The following is a 12,565-nucleotide window of genomic DNA, read 5'->3' as shown; positions in this document are numbered from 1 at the left end:
AATTGACCCATTTATGTTCTAGAGTTACATATGTGGTATCTGGTCTTTCCTTAGATCTCTGTGACTTTCCCTTTCTTTTTAGTTCTTTTTCCTCTCAGCTTTGGAGTGTATTGGATCAAACTTTTATTATCATATCATATCATATATATATATATATATATTCAACAACAACTCGGCCTTATCCCAACTAAAAAGGGTTGGCTACATGGATCCTTGCCCTCCAATCAGCTCTATTCAATGTCTTACTTGATACAACGCCTAAGCTATGCTTGTCTTTCCTCATCACTTCTCCTAGGTCATTTTAGGCCTGCCCCTGGCTCTTTTAGTTCCTTCAATCTGAATCAAATCACTGCTATATATATATATATATATATATTATCCCTTTCCTTCTGTTTAATAAAAAGTCGTACAAGATTATGCTTTTGTGTTAGAGTAGCCGTTTGTATTCATCCAACTTTACTACATTCTACAGAACATCCATATCTATATTGGAGAAGGATGGTAGAAGATAAAAACAGAATGGTGTGGTCATTCCCAGTGAAGACAGAAAGCAGACCAGATAAGATTATCCCTGTAATACAATTAAAGAGGAATGTATGCGTATTTAATAAATAGTACCCAATTGAAAAGTTCAGCTACATCAATACAGATTCCAATTTCTCAAGTATCTACGACAAATGATGGTAAAAATAAAAGATGGATAGTGGCAGTGATATGAGTCATCATGAGAGAAATTATGTTTATGAAGCAAGAGCACCTGTAGACTGTTATTTATTGAAGCAAAACATTCAAATCAAAGTAGCATGACATCCACAGTACCTGTAACAAGTTCGAGGACACAGAACTAGAGGCACCATTAACATATAATCGACTAGACTTTCCATCTGCATAAACCCATTTCAATGAAACTATAGGGATTTGGTCCATCTTATACCCGAGATTGAGTTTACAAATAGGAACATTTTGAGCAGCACACTGACATCTTTATCAGTTTGTATTTCACTTTTTGGCTCTGAAATGGGCGGAATACTCCATAGGAATATCTCTCCATTGCTGTATCCAAGAACTACTTTACTTCCAAATGGGCATGCCCAGCATGCAGAAGTTACTTTCTTTGTTTCGTTACATAATGACTGGAGCATGCTTCCACCAGTTACAAAAATGACTTTACTTTCTTGGATTCCCCAAAGGATGATAAGACCATCTCGAAAAATTAAAAGGACCCTGCAAGGACAATAAAAAAAAGAAGTAATAATTAGATGGATTTAAGAAGAGATGACAGACTATGTGCCAAGACAAAGGCAATTTGCAAAAACTAAGAAATTGGGCAGTTCGAGTATTATGGCTTCATTTCTTTTCAAGCTCAATTTCTGGGCCAAGCATTTCCCTTTCTGCAGCTATAACATTCCCCCAAAAGAAAAATCCACGATTAAAAAGAGGGGGAAAAAAGAAAGAAAAATGGAGAGACTCCAATAGTTATGTAGGTCTAATAAGGTTTGTGTTGACAGTAAAAATTGGGAGAATGCTTGAGTGATCTGACTGATCACATAAGCTCTTTATTTATAATATGCAAAATAGAGTCCTAATAGGAGTACAAGACAAAACATAACCCAAATTACAAGTATACACCTCCATCCAGCTGCCCCACTCTAAATAGGGTCCGTAGAGGGGGGAAGCCCCAATGTGCCCCTGTGGCACACTTAACCCCTATTCTAACAGTTTGTCTAGTGGGGATTTGTCCAGAACTATTTGAACAGACATAAAAGCCCCAAACTGCTGACACTCCTACAGTTCCTGGAATAAATAGACCACTTTCATGCTTTAGGTTTGAAAAATTATAGGCTTGGAAATGAATTCAAGAAAACGGCATGGCCTAAAAAATCTAAACTTCCTAGGGACTATGGATAGGGTTTCCCAGCCCATGCACCCACCCTGGACCAGCATTTGACCAACGTAATTGTTGTAAAATGGGTAAAAGGGTAGAATTGTCTTATAGGAGTATTTAGGTCATGTATTCATTCTAGATTGTTTACCTCCATATTATAAATAGAGCTGGCATTATTCAATTCAACAGTAATCAACCAAATGTTTTTAAGGCTCCGAAATGATCACATGTGAATTATTTGGGAACTTTCTTACTTGGTATAATCTATCACAGTTGTTGGGAAATAACACCAACAGATAAAACACAATTGCCCATCCATCGGTAGTATGCCTAACTGTTCCTAGTTTTTACTTTATATTTACTAGTCTCAGCCTTAATAGGAGAGTGCATGATCCAGGTGGATCACAATATGGTCACGGGATACTGGAAGTTGGCAAGGAAATTCTTGATGCATCGAGAAGATATTGACAAGATGTCAAGGAGTACCAGTCTACAAGAACAACAGACTATGGTGGCTACTTGAAGTTGTTGACCATTGCAAATCTGTTGTCAAAGAGAAACTTATTATTTATGCAAATAACTGATTACTAATATATAATACTTAAATCAAAGTGAAAAGCAAAAAAAATGCCCCCCTCCTGACCGTATGCCCCCCTCTCCCCTTCTCCGACGGCCTCTGCCGTCGGTTTGCTCCCTGCCCCCCCTGTTTCTCTCCATCCCCCTGCTCAACCACCTCCTTCCACTGCTTCTCACCTTCTGTTTCCTCCTCCCCCCCTCCTCCTCCTCCTCCTGTCCACTCGGTTGAATCTCGTCCTTAGGTCTCTGTAGGCTCCTCTGCCTCCCCTTCCCCCCTTCTTCCTCCTCCCCTCTCCCTCCCTCAGCCGGCCATTCCTTATTCTTCTACCCTCCGACCATCCACAACTCTATCCCTGTTGGCCTTTGTCCTCCTGGTCTCCTTGCTTCTGAAATCTCTCGTTGGTCTAACTGTGTTGTCAGTTCTTTTCCCCCTTCGCTGTTGTCAAAGCTTCTCTTCTGAACCAACGGAAGCCCTCTGGTTCTCTCTCCTTTTTCATGCTTGAAAATGGCCTTTGTGTTCAACTTTGCTGCCACCTCTGACCGCAGCGCTGCCATTGACGGAGGACCATGGTATGTTGGTAAAAAGCCCATTTTCCTCCGTCAGTGGGATGAATACCTTTCCTTCTCCATATCTGAACCCAAATCCATCCCCCTTTGGGTCCTTTTCCCCAATCTCCCTCTCCACTTCTGGTGCGTCAAAGGCCTTAGCCTAATTGGTTCCATCATAGGCAAACCTCTGTATTCTGACAAGAGAACCAAGGTTATGGATCGTTTATCTTATGCTTGTATCTGTATTGAAGTCCAAGCAGACAAAATTCCCCCCTCTTCTATCATTGTTATGGATGGAGAAGGTTTTTCCTTTGAACAAGAAGTCAAATACGACTGGCTACCTCCAACGTCATCTGTCAAATGTTATGGGCACAATACAGCCTCATGTGCCAAATCTAAGGCCACTGTTGATGACTCTCTCCAACCTTCAGCCGCTGTTCCAGTTGAACCTCAATTCACCATGCAGACATACAGAAGGAAAAATTGAAAGAAGAAAAATACCACCGACTATATCCAAAACATGCCGTCGGCGAATGAAAATACTGCTGACCATATCCAAAACTTGCCGCCGGCAACTGGTCTAGTCATGGCTGCCGCTAAAACTGTGCTTGGAGCTTGGACTGCTGGTCTGTTGAACGATCCTTTAACCATTGGTCACAATGTCTTCTCGATACCGTCGCCTGATGCTCTTGATGGAACTGATACGATCCCTTCCTCTGTTGACTCTGCAGTTTCCCCTTCTATCTCCCTTTCTCTACATCCTTCTGATGCTCCTCCTCGGTCCTTGGTCTCTTCTGGCTCTGCCTTACCTCCGCTGCACCCTCTCCCACCTGGTGCTCCTCCATTGGATGCCCTAGCGGTTACTTCCTCTCTCTCTCCTCCACGTTGCACTTCTTTTCGGTCTTCGCCTGCATTTATTGACCCTTTTAAACCATCTGAACCAATTGAACCAACCACATTGCCTGAACCACCTTTCTACCCTCTGAATTCTTACATCCCGGTCCAACTTCTGAACACCTTCTCCAAATTCCCCACAGATCACCCATTATATCTGGGTAATCTTTACCACCTGAACCAGGCCCCTCCATCTTGCTGCTACCCAACCTGACCATCATTCCCCAAACCAACCCTGCCTGCCCGACCCTATACCTCCTCCCTGCTTACCTGCTTGTCTTGCTGCCACCACCTCGTCCATGGATAACCCTTGTTCGCTGCTGCCTTCATCTCTGGTTTCCATGGCTACCCTGAGCTCTCTGTCGGCAACTGTGGTCTCTGACGACCCCCGTGAAGACTCCTTCGATCTGCGCCTCTTATTGCTGTTGTCCTCTGCTGTCCTCTACTGCTCCCACGAGCTGCTCATCGCCATCGCCGCTGCTGTCCTCCGCTACTCCCATGAGCTTCCTGTCGCTGATTCCTGGTGTCATCTCTCACTTGACTGGACTTCCTGTTTCTGCTACCACTGAACCGATCATCGCTAGGGATCTGCTGATCAATTCCACTATGATTGACGGCTCCCATGCCTCTCCATCAGTGCCGCTCGCCCCTACTGTTCCACCCAATGACAATGCTCCTACCACGTCTTCCATCCCTGATCCCTCGATCAGGCCTGAAGTTGGTATTTATGATGCCAGTGTCAACCGTAGTCTCCCCTCCTTTGTTAGCCATTCTCGGCCTACAGAAACGTTTGCTCTGGCCTTGGAAGGCTCGGCTGACCTCGTGACATCCATAAATAATTCCCTGGTATCGCCAATTGCTTCACAAGGATTAGTTTCGCATGACGACCCCCTGGGTCTCTCCACAACATTGAATCCATGGTTCCTACGACAAAGCTAGAAGATACCCACACTGTTGCTCAGACCTGCCCCTCTCTGGCCATTGACGATGTTGGTTCTAGTCGACCCATTGTTGTTCCTTCGTTGCCTACCCCCCAACCCCAACCCCATCCTCTAAATCATTCCCTGTTCCTTCCTCTAATATCATTCCCCATACCTCCTCTCCACCTAATCCCCCACCCCTTTCTATCTCCTGGGGCTCTAAGAAGAAAAAGTCCTCCACCTCTGTCTCCAAAGCCTCTTCACGTTCCAAATCCACCCACCATTTTAAGTCCACTCCGGCTACCACCCCTAAACTTAGAAGGAACACCCCTGCCAAGCAACCTCTTCCGGTCCTCCCTTCTGCTCTTCTAAGCATTTTATGCCCTCTTCCTCTAGTTCTACATGACTCCTTGGACTATTTGGAACGTTCGTGGCCTCAATTCCCTATCTAAACAAGCGGAGATCCGTTCCCATATCCGCTTCACTAAGTCCAACCTCTATTGCCTTCTTGAGACCCGAGTCCTCTAGGCTAATGCCTCCCGCATTGCCTCTTCCATTGCTCCATCTTGGTCCTTTGCTGCCAATTATCTCCATAGTCCAAATGGTAGAATTTGGATTCTCTGGAACCCCTCTTACCTCTTCACCACCCCTCTCTCCTCATCGGATCAAGTCATTCACCTCTCTATCTCCCACTCCTCTGGTTCCTTTATTTGCTTTCTCTCAATTATTTATGCCCACAACCTTGCCCCCCTTAGACTCCCCCTTTTATCTGACCTCCTCTCCTTTGCCCCCTCCATGGGCTCTCGACCTTGGGGGATTGGAGGTGATTTTAATGTTCTCCACTTCAGTCATGAGAAGCTTGCTGGTAACCCTATTGACCCCCTGACTATTGATTCCTTCAACAATAGTATTGATGATCATGGTCTCAGTGATCTTAGATGGTCTAGTACCAAGCTTTCTTGGCATAACCGAAGAGCTGGTAATTTTCGGGTGGCCTGTAAGCTTAACCGTGTCCTTGTCAATGAAGCTTGGCTTGATACCTTTCCTTCCTCTCATGCTTGCTTTAATCACCTAGGTATTTTGGATCATAGTCCAATTGACATCCATGTTTTCCCCTTCCGCTCCTTCGGCCCCAAGCCCTTTAAATTTTTTTATATGTGCCCCTCGCACCCTGATTTTCTCCCTTTAGTTCAAAATGTCTGGTCCATTCCCATTCCACCTTCCTTCTCTCTTCTTACTTTTTCCAAAAAGCTCAAATCCGTCAAAGTTGTTCTTAAGAAATGGAACTCCTCCACCTTTGACAATATCTCCTCCTGTGTCTCTTCTTACCGGGACAAGCTCCTCTCCATCCAATCTAAAATCCAGTCTGATTTTCTCAACCCTGACCTTGTATTAGAAGAAAAAGCCACTGCCTTTGAGCTTGCCTCTCTCCTTGCCCAAGAAGAGAGTTTCCTTTGTCAGAAGGCCCGTATCAAATGGCTTGATCTTGGTGATTCCAACTCTGCCTTCCTCCATTGCTCCCTCAAATCTAGCCACAATGTCAACACCATTCCGATCCTCATCTCCCCTTCTGGTTCTGAGCTCCTTAATCCTGAGGAAATCAAATCTGAAGCTCTCACTTTCTTAGTATTTTCTCCCAGCCGCTCCTCCATCCCCCTCCTATTCCCCCCCCCCATCTTCTCAATAAGCTAGTTCCTGAGGATCTTCTCCCCTCCCTTCTTTCCATTCCCTCTGTCATCCTCTCCCATAAAGCTAACCGTGCCCTTGGCCCTGATGGTTTCAGTATGGGTTTCTTTACCTCATGCTGGAACATCATTCGCAATAGTCTCATCCTTGCTATCAGGAGTTTCTTCTTTAACCCGTCCCAGATCAATGGGATCAATCACACCTTCCTTTTCCTCATCCCCAAGAAAGAAGGTGTTGAATCCATGAATGATTTCAGGCCTATCACTCTTTGTAATCTTCTCTATAAGTTCATTGCCAAAATTTTGGCTAACCGGATTGGGAAAGTCATTGATTCTCTTGTGAGTCCCAACCAATCTGCTTTCATTGCTGGAAGGAGCATTGCTGATAATATCATTCTCTGTCATAAGATTGTCAAAGGATTCGATAAAAAAAACCACTCTCCCTCTACCCTCCTCAAAATTGATATCCACAAGGCTTTTGACTCCATTAGTTGGGATTTCATTTCAAAAGTTTTGCTCCAAATGTCCTTCCCCCTTCCTTTGTCCACTGGATCTTTTGTCTCCTCTCCCCGCTTCTCTGTTCTAATCAATGGCAACCCTACGGGTTACTTCCCCTCGAGTCGTGGTATTTGCCAAGGTTGCCCTCTCTCTCCCTTTCTCTTCTCTCTCTCTTAAGGTTCTATCTCGTTCCATTCAATCGGCCTCTGATCTTCACCTCATCTTCCCTATCCACAAGTGTAAAACTTTAGGTCTCACCCACTTGGCTTTTGTTGATGACATCATAATCTTCTCCAATGCCAACCCCTTTTCCATCTCTTCCATTATGTCCTCTATTCACTCCTTTGAATCCCTCTCTGGTCTCCCGTTAACCTTCTCAAGTCCAATCTCTTCCTCTCGATGTCTCTTCTGAGACTCAATCCCTTCTTCTAGGCATTATATGCTTTTCCTTGGGATCCTTGCCTGTTAAATACCTAAGCCTCCCCCTTATCTCCTCTAGGCTCTCAGCCCACCATTGCTTCACTATTCTGGATCTTCTTAGAAAGCATCTCTAGCTTTGGAAAGGCAAGCTCCTCTCCTATGCTGGCCGGCTTGTTCTAATCAGATCTGTACTCCAATCTCTTTATCTTTATTGGTTTGGGATCTTTATCTTTCCTTCCTCTACTATTAAATCCATTGAAAGTCTCTTCTGTTCCTTCCTCTAGAAGGGCTCTGACTCCTCTAAGTTCCTTCATCCTCTGTCTTAGGATAAGGTTCGTCTACCCAAATCTAAGAGTGGCCTTGGTATCAGAAAGGAGGCCAACTCAGTGGGCATTCTGAAGCTCATCTAGAAGCTTGCCTCCAAGCATTGGAGTATCTGGGTTAACTGGGCCTACTCCTCCCTGCTTTCCTATAAATCCTTCTGGACTTACCCAAGGATTAAAGTATCGGTATCAGTCGCCGTATCGGTCGGTCAAAATTAAAATACGTATCGAAGGGTATCGTATCGGAGATACGCTAAGATACGCATATAAATGGATAAGGAACACATTTTTATACACTTTTACATAAAAAAACAGTTAAAAAAAGCTATATATAACATGTAGAATGCATAAATACTTAAGTATAGGGTATCGTATTGATAGACAAATATATTGAGTTCAAAATGTTCAAAATGATGAAGTTTGAGTTTCTTACAGTTTTTTCTTTCCTCATTTCCATTTCCACTGTGATGAGTGTCCTGAAGAGTGTTGTGGTGGTTCAAATCCTTGGCTAGAACCTTCTTCTTTAATAGGAGCAACTACGATGATATTCTGCACTTGTCGAATATAGGCACAATATTTACGCCAGTCGAAATATTTACGGTAGTGGGTCTCCCATTCATTGTAGAATCTTCTGTACTGCTCAGGAGTGGCCAATGTTGGTCCTGCATAAGTCTCATATCCATAGCCTGAAAAAGCACCTGAAGATACATGGTGTCCGTGTCCGTGTCCAGATGAGGAACCAGCATGATCTGAACTTCTGTACTGCTCTGGATTGGCAAATGATTGTCCTGCATAAGTCCCATATCCATAGGCTGAAGATGCATCTGAAGATACATGGTGTCCATGTCCAGATGAGGAACCAGCAAGATCTGAGCTAATGCACATTGACTCCATACTACTCATCAATACATCAGTAGCACTCGGATTGTGGGATCGCCTACCCCTCTGACTATAAGACTTTGGTTGTGTGCAATCACCATGATGACTATCTTGGGTTGCATGTGTAAATGCAGCCTCCTCTGTGAAATGTAGTGGTACATAAGTTTGGCCACCACCACTACCACCATCACCACCACTGCCACCACCACCACCACCACCACCATCATCATCAGCAGCAGCAGCACCATCCTTGTCTTGATCATCATCATCACTATCTGGTTGAGTTACGCTATATGTAGCACCTAATCTCGTCCTCCTAATATCGCCATCATTAGAGCTATCATCATCCTCTTCCATAGCTGATGGTGCTTGGGTTTCATCATCAACAATATTTTTAAAATCTTCATTTATATCTCTAATGAGGTCATCTATAATGGGATCAGGTGTGGTTTCTCGTCGATCTTCAGATAATTTGTCCAACACTAAAACATTTTCAGTCTCCTCAATCCATCCCCTAACTATTCTGCTATCCATTGTTTTTCTTTTACTTCCTTCCTTGAAATATGCATCGCTCGTGCAAGCTGTTGATCTTCATCCTCTGCCTCCATATCAGATCCTTCATAATCCTCATGATCCCTTAGAATCTCAACCAATCTATCACCTTCTTCAACAGCTTTCTTTGTTTTATCTCTACTTCCCCTTAAGTGCTTCCTCATTGCTTTGCTTATTTCATCTGGGCACTTGTTACATTTGGCAACATTAGAAAATCCTCCAGCCAAATGTTTTTTATGTCTGGTTATTCCACCTCCTAGGTGGATAGTATCACAGTAATTGCATTTTGTACACAACCTATTGTCTTGTACTTTCTTGGCTGTAGCCCATCCAATATCCTTAGTCCATTCTTTAGGCGCCATCTTCCTACAAAGATACATAATGAATCTTAATATGCATATTTATTGATTTAGTATTTAGTACATAATAGCATTTTTTTAGAAACTAAAATGAGATGCATCCAAAGAAAAAAAAAGATTTTTTTTGTATTTTTCCAAATTTACATAAACTTGAAATGCACACTTTTTTTGGAAAAAATTGTGCATCTAATTTTACATCATGGTCATTGGCCAAGTAGATTATATATTTTTTTTAAACTAAAATGAACTGAATTTTATAAAAAAAAATTGTATTTTTTTTAGTATTTTTCTAATTTTTTAATTAATTTTTGAAATAAAAAATACAAACTATTTAGAAAAATTAAATTTTTTTATAGAAGTTGTAGATTAAATGTTTTTAAAGAACATATAAAATATCAACAAAGTGTGGACCAATATATTTGAGTAGATCTAAGAAATAAAAAAAAATTTGAAACCCTCACTTTTTTGGGGAAAAAATGTGGGTTTCATTTGAAATCAAGTATTTAGTAATTATAAGTTATGACATTATTTTTAAGAGTTGAATGAACTAAATTTTCTAAAAAAAATAAAAAAATTGGGATTTTTCTTTTTTTTTTTAATTAATTTCGGAAAAAAAAATTAAGAAAATATTTTTTTTTGAGAAAAATCAAAATTTTCCATAGAAGTTGTAGAACACTTGTTTTTACATAACATATAAAAAAATCTAAACATTTTTAACCATTGAGCATGAGTAGATCTAAGAAATTTGAAAAAAATTGAAACCCTCATTTTCTCTTGAAAAAAGTGTGTAAATCCTTATAAATCCAATGATTTCATGTAATAATGATGCACAAAATGTGATTCTAAGTATGATGAACCTTAGATTTGTAAAAAAACTTGAAAATCTAAGGTTAAAGTTGAAAAAAGTGAGTAAAGATTCAAGAACTTACTATTTAAAATTTTCAATTTTCAAGTTCAAGGTTCTTCTTGGACTATGTTTCTCTCCTTCTTTGAACCATTCACTTCCACAATGTTTCTTTCAATCTACCATTTGAGTCTCCAAAAAGGTGTGTGAATCAAAGGGGAAGAAAGAAGAGAAATATAGAAAACTGTTGGTGAGAGTTTGAAGTGTTTGTTTCAAACAACAAAAGGCACATTCACACTTAAGTAGCCGTATCGTACCGATACGGTACGATACAGTTCGATACTGTTCGATACTGTACGATACAGTCGATACGTACCGATACTCATGGGAATTTTCATATTTTGAAAAGTTTGTATCGCAGAGTATCGTACGTATCGGTACCGCACGATACGATACTACCGATAAGCCGATACACAAAAGAGGGTCCAAAATTCCCTGTAGCGTATCGGTATGTATCGTGCCGATGCCTACCGATACCGATACGTATCGGCCGATACGGCACGATACACACCGATACTTAAAACCATGGACTTACCCCATTCCTTCTTATGCCTCTTGGATCTGGCATAAAATCCTTCATCTCAGGCCTCTTGCCCTCACTTCCATCTCTACAGCTATTGGTAATGGGCAGTCGACCTCCCTTTAGATGGACCCTTGGCACCCTTCTAGCATCCTCTCCTCTCTTGTCACTCCGAGGATCATCTACCCTTCTGGTCTGCCCAATTCCTCTCTTATCTCCTATATCCTCTCCCCCAAGGTTGGTCCCCCCTCCCTCCCCCCTCTTGCTGATTTATGGGCCTCTCTCCCTCCCATCCCCTGGGCACCATGGTAGGGATGATAAATGTGTTTGGCTCCCCTCTTCCAATGGGATGTTCACCTCAGCCTTTGCTTGGTCCTTTGTTAGATCATATGGCCCCACTGTTCCTTAGCGTAATCTCGTCTGGTTCAAAGGCCATATCTCCCACCATAACTTTACTACCTAGAGATGTCTCTCCAACTGCCTCCCCACAAAATCCTTCCTTCTCCACTGTCACATCCCCATCAATCCCTCATGTTGCCTCTGCCCTCTCGGTCAAGAGGATATCTCCCACCTTTTCTTCTCCTGCCCCCTATCTTTCTTGGTTTGGAAAACCGTTCTTGCTCGCTGCTGGCCTTCTAGTAGGCCTATCCTTCCTTTCGATAGGGAATGGATTTGAGTTGACATGACTTTTGCTGGATCCTCCATTTGCGATACTATTGGTAAGCTAGCCTTCTCCGCTGCCATTAATCACCTTTGGATGGAGCGCAACATTCAAAGATGGTCATCCAACTCCCGCTCCCCGGACAGGATTTGGACAACCATCTTCTTTGATGATTCCTCTAAAGTCCAATCCCTTCATTCGATCCACTCCCGCCCGATTCCTCATTCCAGTAGAAATTCCCATATCATTTCCTCCTGGAACCTTATGCCTGTCCCCTCTCCCACCCCTTGACCCTTCTCTCCTTTCCCCTTTGTTGCTGCAATGGGTGCTGGTCTCTCCTCCTTGGATGCTTGAAGTTTTGCTGTTTTGATATTTTGTTGCTTCTTGCTTTGTTCCCCCTTGGGATGGCTTTTCCTTGTTGGCTTAAGCCTCCCCTCCCCCCTTATTCCCCTTGTTTTTTCTTTCCTCTTTGGGTATAAATTTATTTATTCATCCAAAAAAAAAAAAAAATTTTACTCGCAAGGTTTTGCAGCAGCGTCAAGATAAAAATTTGATGCATTTATCAGGTAGAATATGGGCAGTAATATTGTCAAGGTATCCTTCTTATATTTCTACTTATGTACTTGTCCTTACTAGTTACTACCAAGATATGAAAACATAACTTTAGTTCAGAATCTAGAAAAGGCCTACAATCATAAAGGGGGGGGTGCCCTTGTAACTTTTTCATTAGTCAAAGGAGCAAAGAAGCCAGAGAAGGGGTGCATGTATAATGTTGTTCACGTCTTTCTCAGTTTCTCTGATTCCATTTTCTTTTCCAAATTCAGAAATTTAGAGGGATAACTTCCTCTGCCCTATGCTTCGTCCTATAAGCACCAAATCCTGAGTAGATTCTCCCGGAAAACCTAGTGAATGGCCTTAAAACAAAAGCTATAAATTTTTT

At 42.2% G+C, this 12,565-nt stretch overlaps 1 protein-coding gene across 1 annotated transcript in view; it reads right to left on the bottom strand.

The window, feature by feature from the left end:
- Positions 1-12,565, bottom strand: part of LOC122061708 — a 103,406-nt gene that overhangs the window by 68,520 nt on the left and 22,321 nt on the right. The window contains 2 exon segments of the mRNA XM_042625126.1: positions 820-990; positions 993-1,224. Of these exon segments, the coding sequence (XP_042481060.1) occupies positions 820-990; positions 993-1,224 (403 nt within the window).

Source organism: Macadamia integrifolia, chromosome 14 (assembly GCF_013358625.1).
Source record: "Macadamia integrifolia cultivar HAES 741 chromosome 14, SCU_Mint_v3, whole genome shotgun sequence".
NCBI lineage: Eukaryota > Viridiplantae > Streptophyta > Magnoliopsida > Proteales > Proteaceae > Macadamia > Macadamia integrifolia.
This window is presented reverse-complemented; position numbering and strand designations above follow the sequence as displayed.